Source organism: Ahaetulla prasina, chromosome 1 (assembly GCF_028640845.1).
Source record: "Ahaetulla prasina isolate Xishuangbanna chromosome 1, ASM2864084v1, whole genome shotgun sequence".
Classification (NCBI taxonomy): Eukaryota; Metazoa; Chordata; class Lepidosauria; order Squamata; family Colubridae; genus Ahaetulla; species Ahaetulla prasina.
The window spans coordinates 56,253,083-56,266,341 of record NC_080539.1 but is presented as its reverse complement, the minus strand read 5'-3'; the positions used below and the strand labels follow the sequence as shown (position 1 = coordinate 56,266,341).

General features: G+C 39.5%; 1 protein-coding gene across 2 annotated transcripts in view; it reads right to left on the bottom strand.

The window, feature by feature from the left end:
* Window positions 1-13,032, bottom strand: part of PPP2R5A (protein phosphatase 2 regulatory subunit B'alpha) — a 49,573-nt gene extending 36,541 nt beyond the window's left edge. For both annotated transcript variants that reach the window (XM_058165345.1, XM_058165344.1), the window contains exon 1: window positions 12,012-13,032. In XM_058165345.1, the coding sequence (XP_058021328.1) occupies window positions 12,012-12,162 (151 nt within the window). In that variant the 5' untranslated portion in view covers window positions 12,163-13,032. The remainder of the gene's footprint in view (window positions 1-12,011) is intronic.
* Window positions 13,033-13,259: the final 227 nt, after the last annotated feature.

The following is a 13,259-nucleotide window of genomic DNA, read 5'->3' as shown; positions in this document are numbered from 1 at the left end:
CTTTCATTTCTAAAAAACAAATATATAATTTTCTCTTCCACAGAAATATAGTAATACTTGCATTCAGTAATATAGCAATCAATTACTAAAATATAGAAAAATGTAAAATCTTTTACGTTGGATTCAATTCCCAACTGAGACTCCGTGTATTTCTCATGTTAATAATGAGACAAATTGTTTGTCATTTTCTTCTTCCAGGGTTGTTTTTTTGTTTTCAAAATTCCCAGCCCATTCCCAGTGGGAAATGTAAAATTTGTTACTACCGGTTCTTGGTGGTGGTGGGGTAATGTGACTCTTCGGCCGAAGAGGTTGTAGAAAAAATGCTTTTAAAAAGTTATAATGATCCCAGCTGAGCCATGTGATCATCAGAGGGTGTTTTTTTTTTACTTCTAAAAAAAAAGAAGAAAAAATGCTTTTAAAAGTTAAAAAAAAAACCTCTGATGATCGCGCGACTCAGGTGGGCATGGGGGGGGAGGGATCTTTGCTATCGGTTCTCCAAACCATCCACCATCCACCACCATCGAGTGATCCGGACCGAACCGGGAACATTTCACCCCTGTTCCCAGCCCTATGCATCCTTAGTATTTCCCAGAATCTTCTTTCCAAATGCTAACCAAAATTGACCTTGCCTAGCTTTTTCAGACCAGCCAAAAGTGGCTAGTTACTATGCAAGTAAAACAAACCCTATTAAAATAATCACATATAAACAGGGAGCAATGTTGTGGTTTTCTGATGGAGCCATCTATATCAAGGGTCCACCACGCCGGTCCATGGACTGGCACTGCGGCATGCCAGAAACCGGGCCGTGCAAACAAAGCCCCATCTATGGGATGCAGGCAGCATGTGAAACCACACCCCCTCCCAGAAAAACCTCTCTCCACAGACCTGATCCCTGGTGCCTAAAAGCTTGGGAGCCACTGATCTATATATTACTAAAATTCTGATTCCTGCAACCTTTAACTGGTACATCACAGGACAACACTTTTTGAACCAAGGTACCTCAAATAGGCTAACTTACAAAATGCGTCCAAATCTAACACCCATAATTACTGTGAATTGAAATTTGGCAAATCTTATAAAATGTTTTATGACATAAAAATCATAAAACAGTTTATCACATAACATAAAATGTCATAAACGATTTCCTGTGCTGATGTTTTGACTGTGCTATACAGCTCATGTAGGCTATTTTCCAGGCACCTCTGAATCTATCCCAGCTTTTCCAATGAAGGCAGTACATTAGAAGTTCTGCCATTGTTGAAAGCATTGAGGAATCTGACAATATCTCTGAAAGGATGAATCAAAGGTCACGGGTTGTCTAGTAAAGATATAAAGCTACAATGCTCCTTGCAAATACTATCAGTACTTCTTGGAAAGTTCACAATAAGGAACATTCATTTGTTAATTTACTTCCAATACACATTATAGCTATTGGGGCTTTAATTTTCAAGAACAGAATCGAGAGGGCTATGCAGAATCGCTACACAGCAACGAACATTTTTTTTCAATCTCCACCTCCAGCACAATGACCCTACATATCCCAGAAAATTATTACCAAGTCTAAAGGAATTCTTCAGAGGTAAGGCAGAGGAGTAGCTGCAAAGAACAAAGGGAGCCTGCAATTAATCTACCTATCTGTAGAAAGCATTTTGCCAGGCATTTGGGTGAGGGGTAGATGAGAGCTCCACTCCTATTGATAAGTTAACATTTTATCTTTGGGAGCTGGGTGGGGAGGAGTGAGGGTGGGTGAGGGGTGGCCTGTTTGGGAAGTTTGTTCTAATCTTGTAAACCGCCCAGAATGACTAATATGAAATGGAGGACTGTATAAATCATATAAATAAAGTCGTAGTTTAAATAAGGCTGATGGATACTTTTGGTGGTGGGGGAGAATATAGTTTCATTAATATACTGAAATATACTCCAGTGGTATCTTGGTATTTGATGTTAATTGGTTCTGGGAAGTGCAAAAAATACTAAAAACGAGTGCCAAACCAACCATGTGACTTACCATGTAACCTTTTGTTTCGCCTGGGAAGGACTTCTTGTCTGTCAGGACTTTCCTATGTCAGTGTCCTTCCCAGTATGGTGGACTTCCTGTCCGCCCTTTGTGACCCTTCCCCTTTTCTTATCACAGCACATTGAGTACCAAACAAATGAGTACCTGGACATTTTACATCAAAATGCATCAAGTATCAAACTGAACAAGTTTTGAAGCAATTGTTGAATACTGAGGTGCCACTGTATTCTATAATTTAGAATTTACTCCAAGTCAAATAAATTCAATATTCTTTTGACCAAAAAAATATTTTCTGTGGTTTAAAAATGGTGTGAATGCAAATGAGTTATCTACCTTGATAGCAGAGAAAAGAGAGAACACTTCTCCCATATGTGAATGTCCAAATTTTAAACTAGAAGAAATAGTCCTAATAATCTCAGGTAAACTTTAAAATACTACCATTCTTCTTGTTCCTATATATAAAGCATAGGTTTTTTTTCATTTGTATCACCTCACTTACAAATAAAAATAAACATCTGAGTTTATACTGTGATTTCAAAATCAGCGGTGTCTCCCGCAAAACACAATCCCAACATAGTAACATAGGTATCATCACACAAATGCCACCTTCTATACTTGCATCATAACCTTTGACACAACATGGCATTTGCATGAAATTGTTACACATTCTTCATCATTTGGATCCTTGCCTGCCTTGCCACAATGGAAGCTGCACTAGAAATCATTCCTAAAGGCAATGAATGCTTTTTAAAAGAGTGTGACTTTAAAATCAGTTGTTCTTTTCAATTCATTCAATTGCAGATGTTCCACTGAGAAACTATCCTTTTTTTTTTTTTTGGACTTTTCAGTGACCACAAATTTAAATAGAATTAGAGTTTGGTATCAATCATTTTCAATGTTTATGTGTAGTGATTATTATTATTTAATTTCATATAGACACACATGGATAGTTTACCAAATGTAATTCATAAACAAAATAAAATAGTCCATACTACTAGAGTAACCATTAAAACCAAGCACAACTACCTGTCCCCTGAACATACTAACCCCAGACCTGGCATCAAAGCTAGGTTTTAAAAGCACTGAGGATCCCCAGGATTGAAGACACCATTCTCTAGGATAAACTCAGGGAGCAGAGAAGATACTTATTAAGCTGCATAAGGTGATAACATTTAACAGAAAGGACCTGGTGAGCACCGACTCTACCTAATTACCAGGTAGGCAGAATCAATGGAGAAAAACAGTCAATAGTTCCCAACCTTTTCAACACCGGGGACCACTTTTGTGGAAGCTATTTTTTCCATGGAGGATGGGGGAGGAGGAGCCCACAACCTAGATCCCTTGCATGTGCAGTTTACAGTAGGGTTCGCACTTCTATGAGAATCTAATGCCTGATGATCTTAGGTGGAGCTGAGGCATTAATAGTAGCACTGGGTTGCAACTGCAAAACCGAATGAAGCTTCGCTCATTCACCTGCCACTCACCTCCAGCTGTGCAGTCTGTGGCCTGGGGAGTGGGGACCCCTGCTTTAGATAACTGAGTTTTTTGTCATGAAAGGCAGTAGCAAAAGCAATAGCACTTAAACTTATACACTGGCCCATAGTTTTTTACAAGTTAAGCCCTAGTCTTGAAGTGCAACCCCTCCAATCACCTACAATTAAAATAGCTGTGAAAGGGGGCTACCAAACAGCCACAGCCATTCAGTCTTGTCAGGATTGAGCTAAAATCTGTTCTACCTATACCAGGGATCAGCAACCTGTGGCTCTGGAGCTGCATGTGGCTCTTCCATCCCTCTGCTGCAGCTCCCTGTCACTCAAAATATGTGTCACAACTGCCAATGTGTGACACCCGCCAGCATGAAATTTATTGAGCTTTTCAACCCCCGGTAGACCAACCATGGATAAATCCAAGAAAAGAAAAGTTTCAGAAGAACACAGAACATTTAATTCAACTACATATGCTAGTTTTGTGGCCGCTCAAGAAATAGCCAGGCATGGGAAGGATTTTGTGGCTTTCTTTTCTGTGGGAAACAGGTCCAAATGGCTCTGAGTGTTCAAGGTTGCAGACCCTTGACCTATACAGACAAAAAACAGCACCAGAAACTGGGTAACTCAAAACTTCACTTGCACAGCCCAGGATTGAAACACAAAGCTGGGTATTACATTATAATGATGATACTGAACCCCAAAACAATGGATAACCTCCCTCAGCAAGTGCATGTAGATGTTAAACAGCAAGGGAAAAAAGCCTGGGTCACCCAAAATGTGAGGCGTGGTACAATCTCTTCCCTTCCCTTTCATCCAATGAGGAACAAGGTGAACCACCAGGGCACAATGCCTCCCACTACCAAAGTCGGCCCAGAAGGATGCCACATCGAAAGCAACTAAAAAGTAAACTTGCACAGCAAAATGTACCTAATTTGTATTCTACTTTTAATACTTATGAAAACCCAGTATCTTTTTCCTGAATTGTGATAGATCCTGATTAAATCTAGAGAGATGATTCAGGTTGAAATATCTTCCTAAAAAGTAAATAGGCTCTATTGAAATCACTATAATTTATAGTGAAATTCCATGAATATTGACTCAAAAGTATAAGTCAATTTTCCAAAAACTGTTTTTATTAATTATTTTAAAAAACATTTAATTACCAACTTAGGTACTATCATCCATTATTTCATAGGAGGCATTCACAAATTTGGCATAATGGAGCCCCAGAAAAAAGAGCCACTCATTGTTCTTTAAGGCAATGTAAAGTGATATTTGATACATCACATAGTGTCCATTGTTATGTTTTCAGCTTTTTTTTCTTCAAGCATTCAAATCAGACTAATTTTTGTATGATAAATGAGTCAAGAAGAATATGATAAAACATCTAGTCCACACTTTTACACGGTGAGAGTAGGGCTCTACTAAACCATCTCCATTTCCAGCAAGGGACAGATACCAATGTACTGGTCAAAGCAGACTGTGCCATGGCTTAACTGCTGCTTATCAGAAAATTCTTCATAATACTGAGTTCTAAATCTACTTTCTGAAGTATAAAAGAGTTCCATTTAAGAAGCATAAAGTACAATCAAGCTTTTGCTTCTCAACCCTATATCCTGCCATTTGCAAACTTATTTATCAAAAATTGTTTGCTGTCTATGAGTAAACAACATACAGTATATAAAACCAGGGAACTTTCATAAAAACATTGATATGTTGAGAGACTTCGTTAAATGAGATAAGGATATGCTACACTTACAGCACACCCTTGGTCTATGAAACCATTCACTCTGTCATAAGAAAAATAAAGCTAGTACTGGTATGATATGACTTATTTTTGATAAATCAGTGACGACTCCTAATAATCCTAGTGACTCCTAGTATTCATTCTTTTCCTAACAGACATGGATTTGACAATCCATTCAAGTATCCTTTCAAAATCCAGATGTTAACCCAGTTGGTCTGTAGTTTTCCAGATCTTCCTCCTCCTTTAAATATTGGAACTTAATTTCTTTTATTTCATTTCTCCAACAATTTATCAATTCTCCAGGAATTTTCAAAGGTTTTAGGTGATAAATTTGAGAACACTTCCACTGGCTCCTTCAACAGCCTGGAATATATTTCATCTGGCCCTGAAGACATATGTTTATTTAAGGTGGCAGAGAGAATTCCTAGAATCCTTTTCTCTAAGCTGTGTTCCTCCTCCTGTTCATCTGCAGAATATTAAAAGTGGCTCTCTCACTCTCTTTGAGAGAAGACAGGTCCAAAGAGTGTTAAACAGTTCCACTTTCTTCCTATTTCCTGTTATTACTTCCCATTTTTCCTGCATAACAGACCAACATCCTAGTTGACTTTACTTTTATTTTGGATCTACTTTTCCCAAAATTGTTATTCTATTTTGCATTCCTCACCAGACACATCTAATTTTAACCTTAATCTCCTTCCTCTATTCCTGCTGTTTCAAATTACTAGTCTGTATCCCCTCACCTTAACTGTTAGTCCCCAACTGCCATTTTCTACACATTTCTTTTTAGTTTTCAGCTTTTTATTCATCCACACAGACCTCTTAAGTCTTTTCTTTCTATTTTTCCTTTTTTTGTGAATTGTTTGTTTGTGCTTGTGCTTTCAGTACCATATTTTTCAAGATGTTCTATTTCTCTTGGGGTTACTTATCTGTCAGGATTTTGACCACTGCATCTGCTTTCTTGAAGACAAATTTGAATACATATATAAATTGAGAGAGAGAAGGGTTATGTAAGGCCACTACGTGAAAGTTAAAAGATCTACTAGGGAAGGCAATTCCTTTAGTGATACAATATCCCCAAACTGACTCTGCTATATGGCATTGACTTTGTGCAATTTGTTTGATCAAAAATTGTCAGGAAAGACTTGGGCTTTCCATGGTAAAATTATCCCATTTCCTTAGGGAGGCTCTCATTAAGGCAAGAACAACTGATCTACTTCAAATGGATTTAGATTCTTAAGGGAAACAAAACTGGCATTTGGCAGCTAGCCAAAATCACAAGCAAGGAGTGATTTTCTTACTGTTTTGTTACTGTAACTTCATGAAAATATGCAAAGTCAGACATCTAGATAAAATCTGTGATAGGGCTGACATTAGTCATCATTTCAATTAGTATATAACATTCTGCTGTCAAAAAGAATTGCAACATCTTACACCAAGTTACATTGTCCTGATTACATACCACAGAGGTATAAAATGAATCTACTGTAAATAAATACATATAGGAATGACCACTAAATGACCACAAATCAAGTAAATGATATAGTATGGGTTTCCAGTAAAAAGCAATAATTTAGCACAGAATTGGTCAAGATGAATGGCACAATAAGTTCTACTACAAACAGTAATATTCATCCTACATATTTTAAAATCTATTTTTACCATTATACAAGCTAAATGCATATCCCACATTTATGTCTGCATTATTCTTCTATAAAACTATTATTTTTGTCACAATATCCTGATGAAACTTTTTGCCATGTTCATCATAGACTGCACCTAGATTTTCAGTGTGAATGTAGAAAATAAATCTTCAGTGACATGTAGCACTTCATGGCCTTCATGCTGTAAAAGGTTTGTCAAATAGCTGCATGTAGTTTGATGTTCTGCCAAGAAAATTCTCAACGACATCCTTGGATGCTTTCCAGGTGATTTTTTCTGGCCCCACTAACAGATCTTCGAAGCACTTGTCATTGGTGACATATCTCATCTGTGGACCAACAAAAATGTCTTCCTTAATCTTGGCATCAGTTATTCTTAGAAACATCTGTCTCAAATAATGAAAACCTTCACTTGTTCATTGCTTTCATAAAAATTTTCATCAGTCTGAGTTTTATGTGAAATAGAGACAAAAAAAAACTTTGTCAGATCATCAAATGGTTTATGTGCCATGATTCTCTGCCCTGGGACCAAATTATTTCAGACTGGCCATTTGTTTTTAATGTAATGCTACTCTCTTCATGGCTATCCTATTTACATATGTAACAACAGTACTTGGTATATCTGAGCTGTATTCCAAGCAGCAGAGCCACTACTTTTAGATCTCCACAGATATTCCAGTTGTATTTGGTGTACTGGATGTGCCTCGACAACAGTTCTGTTTCCACAACTTATAATGCAAGCAAAAATTAGTATCTTTAAAATATATACAAGAAGAAACTGCAAAAGGAGAAGACTTCTATAGAATGATACATAATAGATTGAATTACACTTATTTTTATGAGTAGGCTCAAAAATCTGTAGGGTACACCCCAAGTATTCAGAAACAAATCTTTGTTGTCCAGCATTGTTAATAATCTGGAAAACGTAGATGGTACACCTGGTAAGAGTAGTTTAGCTTTATTTAGATATTGAAGAAAATGTACCCTATCAGAATCAAATCAAATTTATATAAAATGCTCTCCTTTCAATGTATATTCCCATTGGCTAAATTCAGCACTAAGAAACATAAAAAGAAAAAGACAGGCCACGTTGATTACAGAACAAAATCCATGTTAGAGCAAAACTTTTATTAAGAAAACTCAAGGTTACAAACTTAGAAACTCATTCACCTCCATTATAATAAATCCATAACATGTACCCCCATTCTATCTCCTCCATTATTACCAAACCCTGTGCCAATGCACTATTTATGTATAAACATAATAATTTGATATTTTACCTTGTTCCATTGGTCAATCTACATCAAGCTGATATAGCCAGATATGCTGGGACTACTAATTACTGTTAGCCAACAGAGTCTAACTTAAAATTCTGGAACTATAGTTCCAACACACCTGAAAAGCACCAGGTAAGTGCTACCTAACTTCAGACTTCATAATCTTCCTTATTTTTGTCATTTTCTCAGGTCAGGACTGCAAAAAGACAATATGAAATATTTGTAGAAGACCTTATCTAAGACTGGTGAGGTATGTGTAATAGATACAACATAAATTCTGACTTCTTGCCACAAACAAGATTTCTTTCCATATTTAAACCATAAATTACTTGTTACAGGAAACTATAGGTGAAAAAAGCTCAGCTGCATGTCTTTCCTGCATCTATGGAAAAAAATATTCTTTGAGAAGAACTTGAAATTTTATCAATCCCAATCTTTTAGCATGATTTATAAACCATTATAAAGATGCAATTTAATAAAATCATCAATATTTATATTTGTACATATATTACATTTCCGCTCTATTTTTAAATAGAATCCAAGATAATGTTTACAAGATACTTCTTTACAACATATTATATATAACAAACAATTGGAACTAATTTACAAGCCTCAGAATGACAAAAACGATAGTACCATTATTCCATATGTTAACTAAAAGTTCTAGATGGATTCCTCAACATAGAGAGAACATGCTCAGGTAAAACAAATATTGGTTTGGTGTGATCTCCAGCTACTGTTTTAAAGCATTAAACCTCTCTCTTTTGAGGTCTGTAGAAACAATTTAGAAAGAAACAATTTTGCAGAAACTGTATCAACATCACTATGGTCTTGCTCCTTTCAAAGAAGCTCACTGAGAATGATATAAGTATCCCTTTTAAGGATTTCTATGAACTGAAGGGCCTTCAGGAAAAGGAAGAATGAGAAAACTGAGGTGGAGATTTAATTATGCCACTGCTTGTATGAATAATATCTGTCCTGCAGAATTACTGTCCCTTTGTAGCATGCCAATCTGCAATGCTACCATCTTTCCTAAATTTAGATATTTATTAAAGGATGTTGATAGTTGACAAGTTAATGTTATAAAAAATCATGTTATTGTAAACTATCATACAAACTGGGAAAATACTAGGAACTTTCCAATAGAATAAATCCAAAGATATATAATCAATCAAAATATTAATCTAGTTCAATCTACTGGTAGGTGAGCAAATTACAGTGGGGTGCAACTGCTACATGTGTTCTATACCTACCCTTCAATCATTTTTGTTTCCTTTTTTGATTAGTAGCCAATATATAAAAGATAAACAGTCAGCTCCCAAAATACACAACAAAAAAGTTATTAAAGTGCATGCATCTCAATAGATTACACAACATTAAATGTACCACAATAATGTTATTGGGATTTAAATGAGAGTTACATCCTGTAATAATAAAAATAAAATCTACGAAGAGAGTAATGGAGAGCCAGTTTGATATAATGCACCAAGCTAGAAATCAGAAGGCCATGAGTTCTAGTCCTCCCCTAGGTACAAAGCCAACCGGGTGACCTTGGGCACTCCCTCTCTCAATTAGCCCTAGGAAGAAAGCAATGGCAAACCACTTCTCAAATCTTGTCAAGAAAACTGCAGTGACTTATCCAGACAGGAGTCAGTATTGACCTGAAGGCACCCTCTTTCCCCACACTACAAAGAGGTGAACTCTACATTTTAAATGTTTTACCATTACCACTTTTTTAACGCATGGAGTGGAAAACAACATATTACAATAAATGGAAGTTTCCAACTACCCATTAGGAAACACAATCTACTTTGAAAAACCACCAGTGCTGATGAAACTTAAACTGATGTCCTACTAACTTCTTATAGTGATTACCAAATCAAAACTACTCCAGTTTTAGTACTGTGCCAATTCTGCAGATCATCTACAACCCACAAACTGTCAGTATATGCATGATTCTTATGATTCTATGTATCAATAATGCATTGATTGATAATGCATTGATTGATAATGCATCCAGCACTGATGATGTTACCTAGTTTGGGTAATGAAACCTCTTCAGGGAAAACAACCAAGCTCAGAGATACCAAGGACCCCTTGATTCTATATATGCCTTCACATAAAATGCATAATAGTAAATGTAAGTTATTATAATGGCGAATAACCTATTACAACACAGCAATAAAATTATTCAAAACAATGTTTCAATTCATGAAATGCAACAGAATCTGTATTAGCTTCATCTATTATAGTCTAAAGAGGGAAGCCTGTACTTGAGATATTTAAATATTTAAGTGCTCAGTCTGAACTACAGGTAGTCCTTGACTTACAACCAAAACTGACCCCAACATTTATGTTGCTAAGTGAGACAGTTCTTAAATGAATGTTCTTCGTTTTATGAACTTTCTTGCCATCATTGTTACACAGTTGTTAAGTGAATCTGCCTTCCCCATTGACTTTGCTTGTCAAAAGGTTGCAAAAGGTGATCACATGACCCCGGGTCATTGCAACTGTCATGAGTCTGTTGCCAAGCATCCGAATTTTGATCACATAACCATGATGATGCTGCAATGGTTGTAAGTGTGAAAAATGGTATTAAGCCATTTTTTTCAGTGGCATTGTAACTTTGAACTTTCACTAAATGAACTGTTGTAAGTTGAGGACTACCTGTATAGTATAAAACATGCTATTAGTACATGGCATCTATTTTAGTACTTAATATCCAATTCACATTTTTTTCTTTTATTAAAATTACTTCAATTAAAATATGTGTTGGTATTTAGAACTAAAATCTCACATTTGGGCCTACAAGTGTATAAAATTATGCTCTGTCTTCCAATGCACTAGCTATATAAACCATGAAGGAAGAATAAAGAAATGTGCAGAAATATATAATAATTATAAGAGCTTGTAGGAAATTAACTGATTTTGAAGAGGAATTCTAGTAATAAATTTGGCACAGTGCTCCAGTTTTAAAGAACAAAATAAGCGTTTTAGTTTTATTATTTTTTTAAGCAAACAGAAGCAGCTGCACCACAAGATCCGGAAGAAAACAGTAAGCACACGATTTCTAAAGCAGAATGGAGAAAAAAAGAACAGCTTGAACTCTGAACAAACTTCGCAGGCTTTGCTCTACATAAGGCCCAAATCTATTCAGTTCCTCTTTTATCCCCAACCTTCCTGAACCACCAACTGTTATCAGCATCTACCTGTATAACTGACCAAAGAAATATGAAAACGCAGGTACTTTAGACCAGGGGCCTCCAACTTTGGCAACTTTAAGCCTGGAGGACTTCAACTCCCAGAATTCCCCAGCCAGCAAAGCGGGTACTTTAGACCAGGGGGTCTCCAACCTTGGCAACTTTAAGCCTGGAGGACTTCAACTCCCAGAATTCCCCAGCCAGAGTTGAAATCCTCCAGGCTTAAAGTTGCCTAGGTTGGAGACCCCTGCTTTAGACGGGACCAAACGAGCGCTTAATCCTATCAAGTGCAAGGTTCTCGACACAAGAGAAAAACAATGAAATGTTTAGGCGAGCGCCATCCGACAAAATGTTGAAAGGAAAGGCTGTTCTCCCACACACACACACTCCCCCCCCCTTGACAGGAAAGGAGATTAAAAGGTGGGAAAGAGCGCGGAGAAGTTTCTCTCCAAGTGTGAAAGCGAAAAAAGCAAGGAAGGCGTCAAAAAGGAGACCACGGGGCTCTGCCAGGAAGCGGCCGCCCACTCGAGAAAGGCCCGGGAAAGCCACCCTCCCCACCACGGCACCTGTAGCCCCAGGCCAAGCGCGCCGCACCACGACGCCTCGTGGACCCGGGGGAATTTACCTTTGAGCTGGGGCAGCGGGAAGAGCTCCACTTGGCTGCTCTGGCTCCGGAACTGCGACGAGCCCTGCGACCGCTTCTGCTTCTGAGCCTTGCGCACCGACCTCCGGGTGAAGCCATCCACTTTTTCCGCGGCGGTGATCGCCGTCGACATGGCGGGGCTCGCGGGAGACACAGGCGGACCCGTTTCTTCCTTGAAGCATAAACTCCACGCCGGAAACTCAAAGCCAAGCAGCGGCGGGCCGCGCTGGGTCGCCCCTTAATGGAACATCTCCCCCGGGGCCGGGGGGGAAGAATGGAAGGAGAGACGCTTTGGAGCCGGTGCCCGTACAAGGGGTCCCAACTTGGGGAGAGATTCCCTTGGAGGGAGGCGGAAGAAGCCTCGGAAGGGACGGGCTTCCGATTCGATTTGTTAATCCGATGCTGTCCGCAAAGGGAGGCTCCAAATCCGAGCCTCTCGGAAGTTTTAAAAAAGACGGGTCGGCAGATACCAACGCCGCGTCAGGAAGCCTCCCCAGGACGGAGCCGCCGAGCTGCTGCAGCAACAACAGCCCCGGAGGAAAGTTTGTACTCCGCCCCGCGGTTGCACTGCCTCGCCTTCGCCGCCCGCCCGCGAGCAGCAAACTTTTTTAGCAGCGCCGCACGCGGAGTCGATTGCGCGGGGAGCTTCTCAGAGGTCGCCCGAGTCGCCCTGCCAGAAGCTGAGCGGCTAAGAGCCGGAGCTTAACAAAGAGCCGGGGGAGAAGCCCCGGAGAGGCCGGGCGGTTGCAGTCCTTCAGCCCCCATCGGGAGCTCCCTCGGATTCTCGGGCCAACATCCCGTCGCGCTGCTTTCTTCCTGCTCGGGTAGACGCCGCTTCCTCTTCCCAGGAGCTCCGGAGGCCCCGCGCGACGCGGCGCGGCTTAACCGAGAGCGGGGCGAAAGCTCCCGCTTCCAGAACCAGCGCGCAACCTGCTGGAAACGCTCGAGCAACAAGGACAAGAAGAGTTCCGAGTCTGGAGCGGAGGCGGGGCCAGAAGTAGCGCCAGAACTCGGGAATAGGGGAGGGGATTAACAAGGGAGGGAGGGGGAGGGGGAAAGGAAGCGGTTGGAACAACCGTTAAGAGGAGGGCCGCCCGAAGGACGATTGACAGGGGCGCGCAGCCAATTGAGAAGCGCGGGGCCTCCGTATTACCATAGAAGGCGGAACCACGGAAAGCAGCCTGCTTTACAGGAGGCGAAGCGACTGACAGTGGAACGGCCCAACGTGAG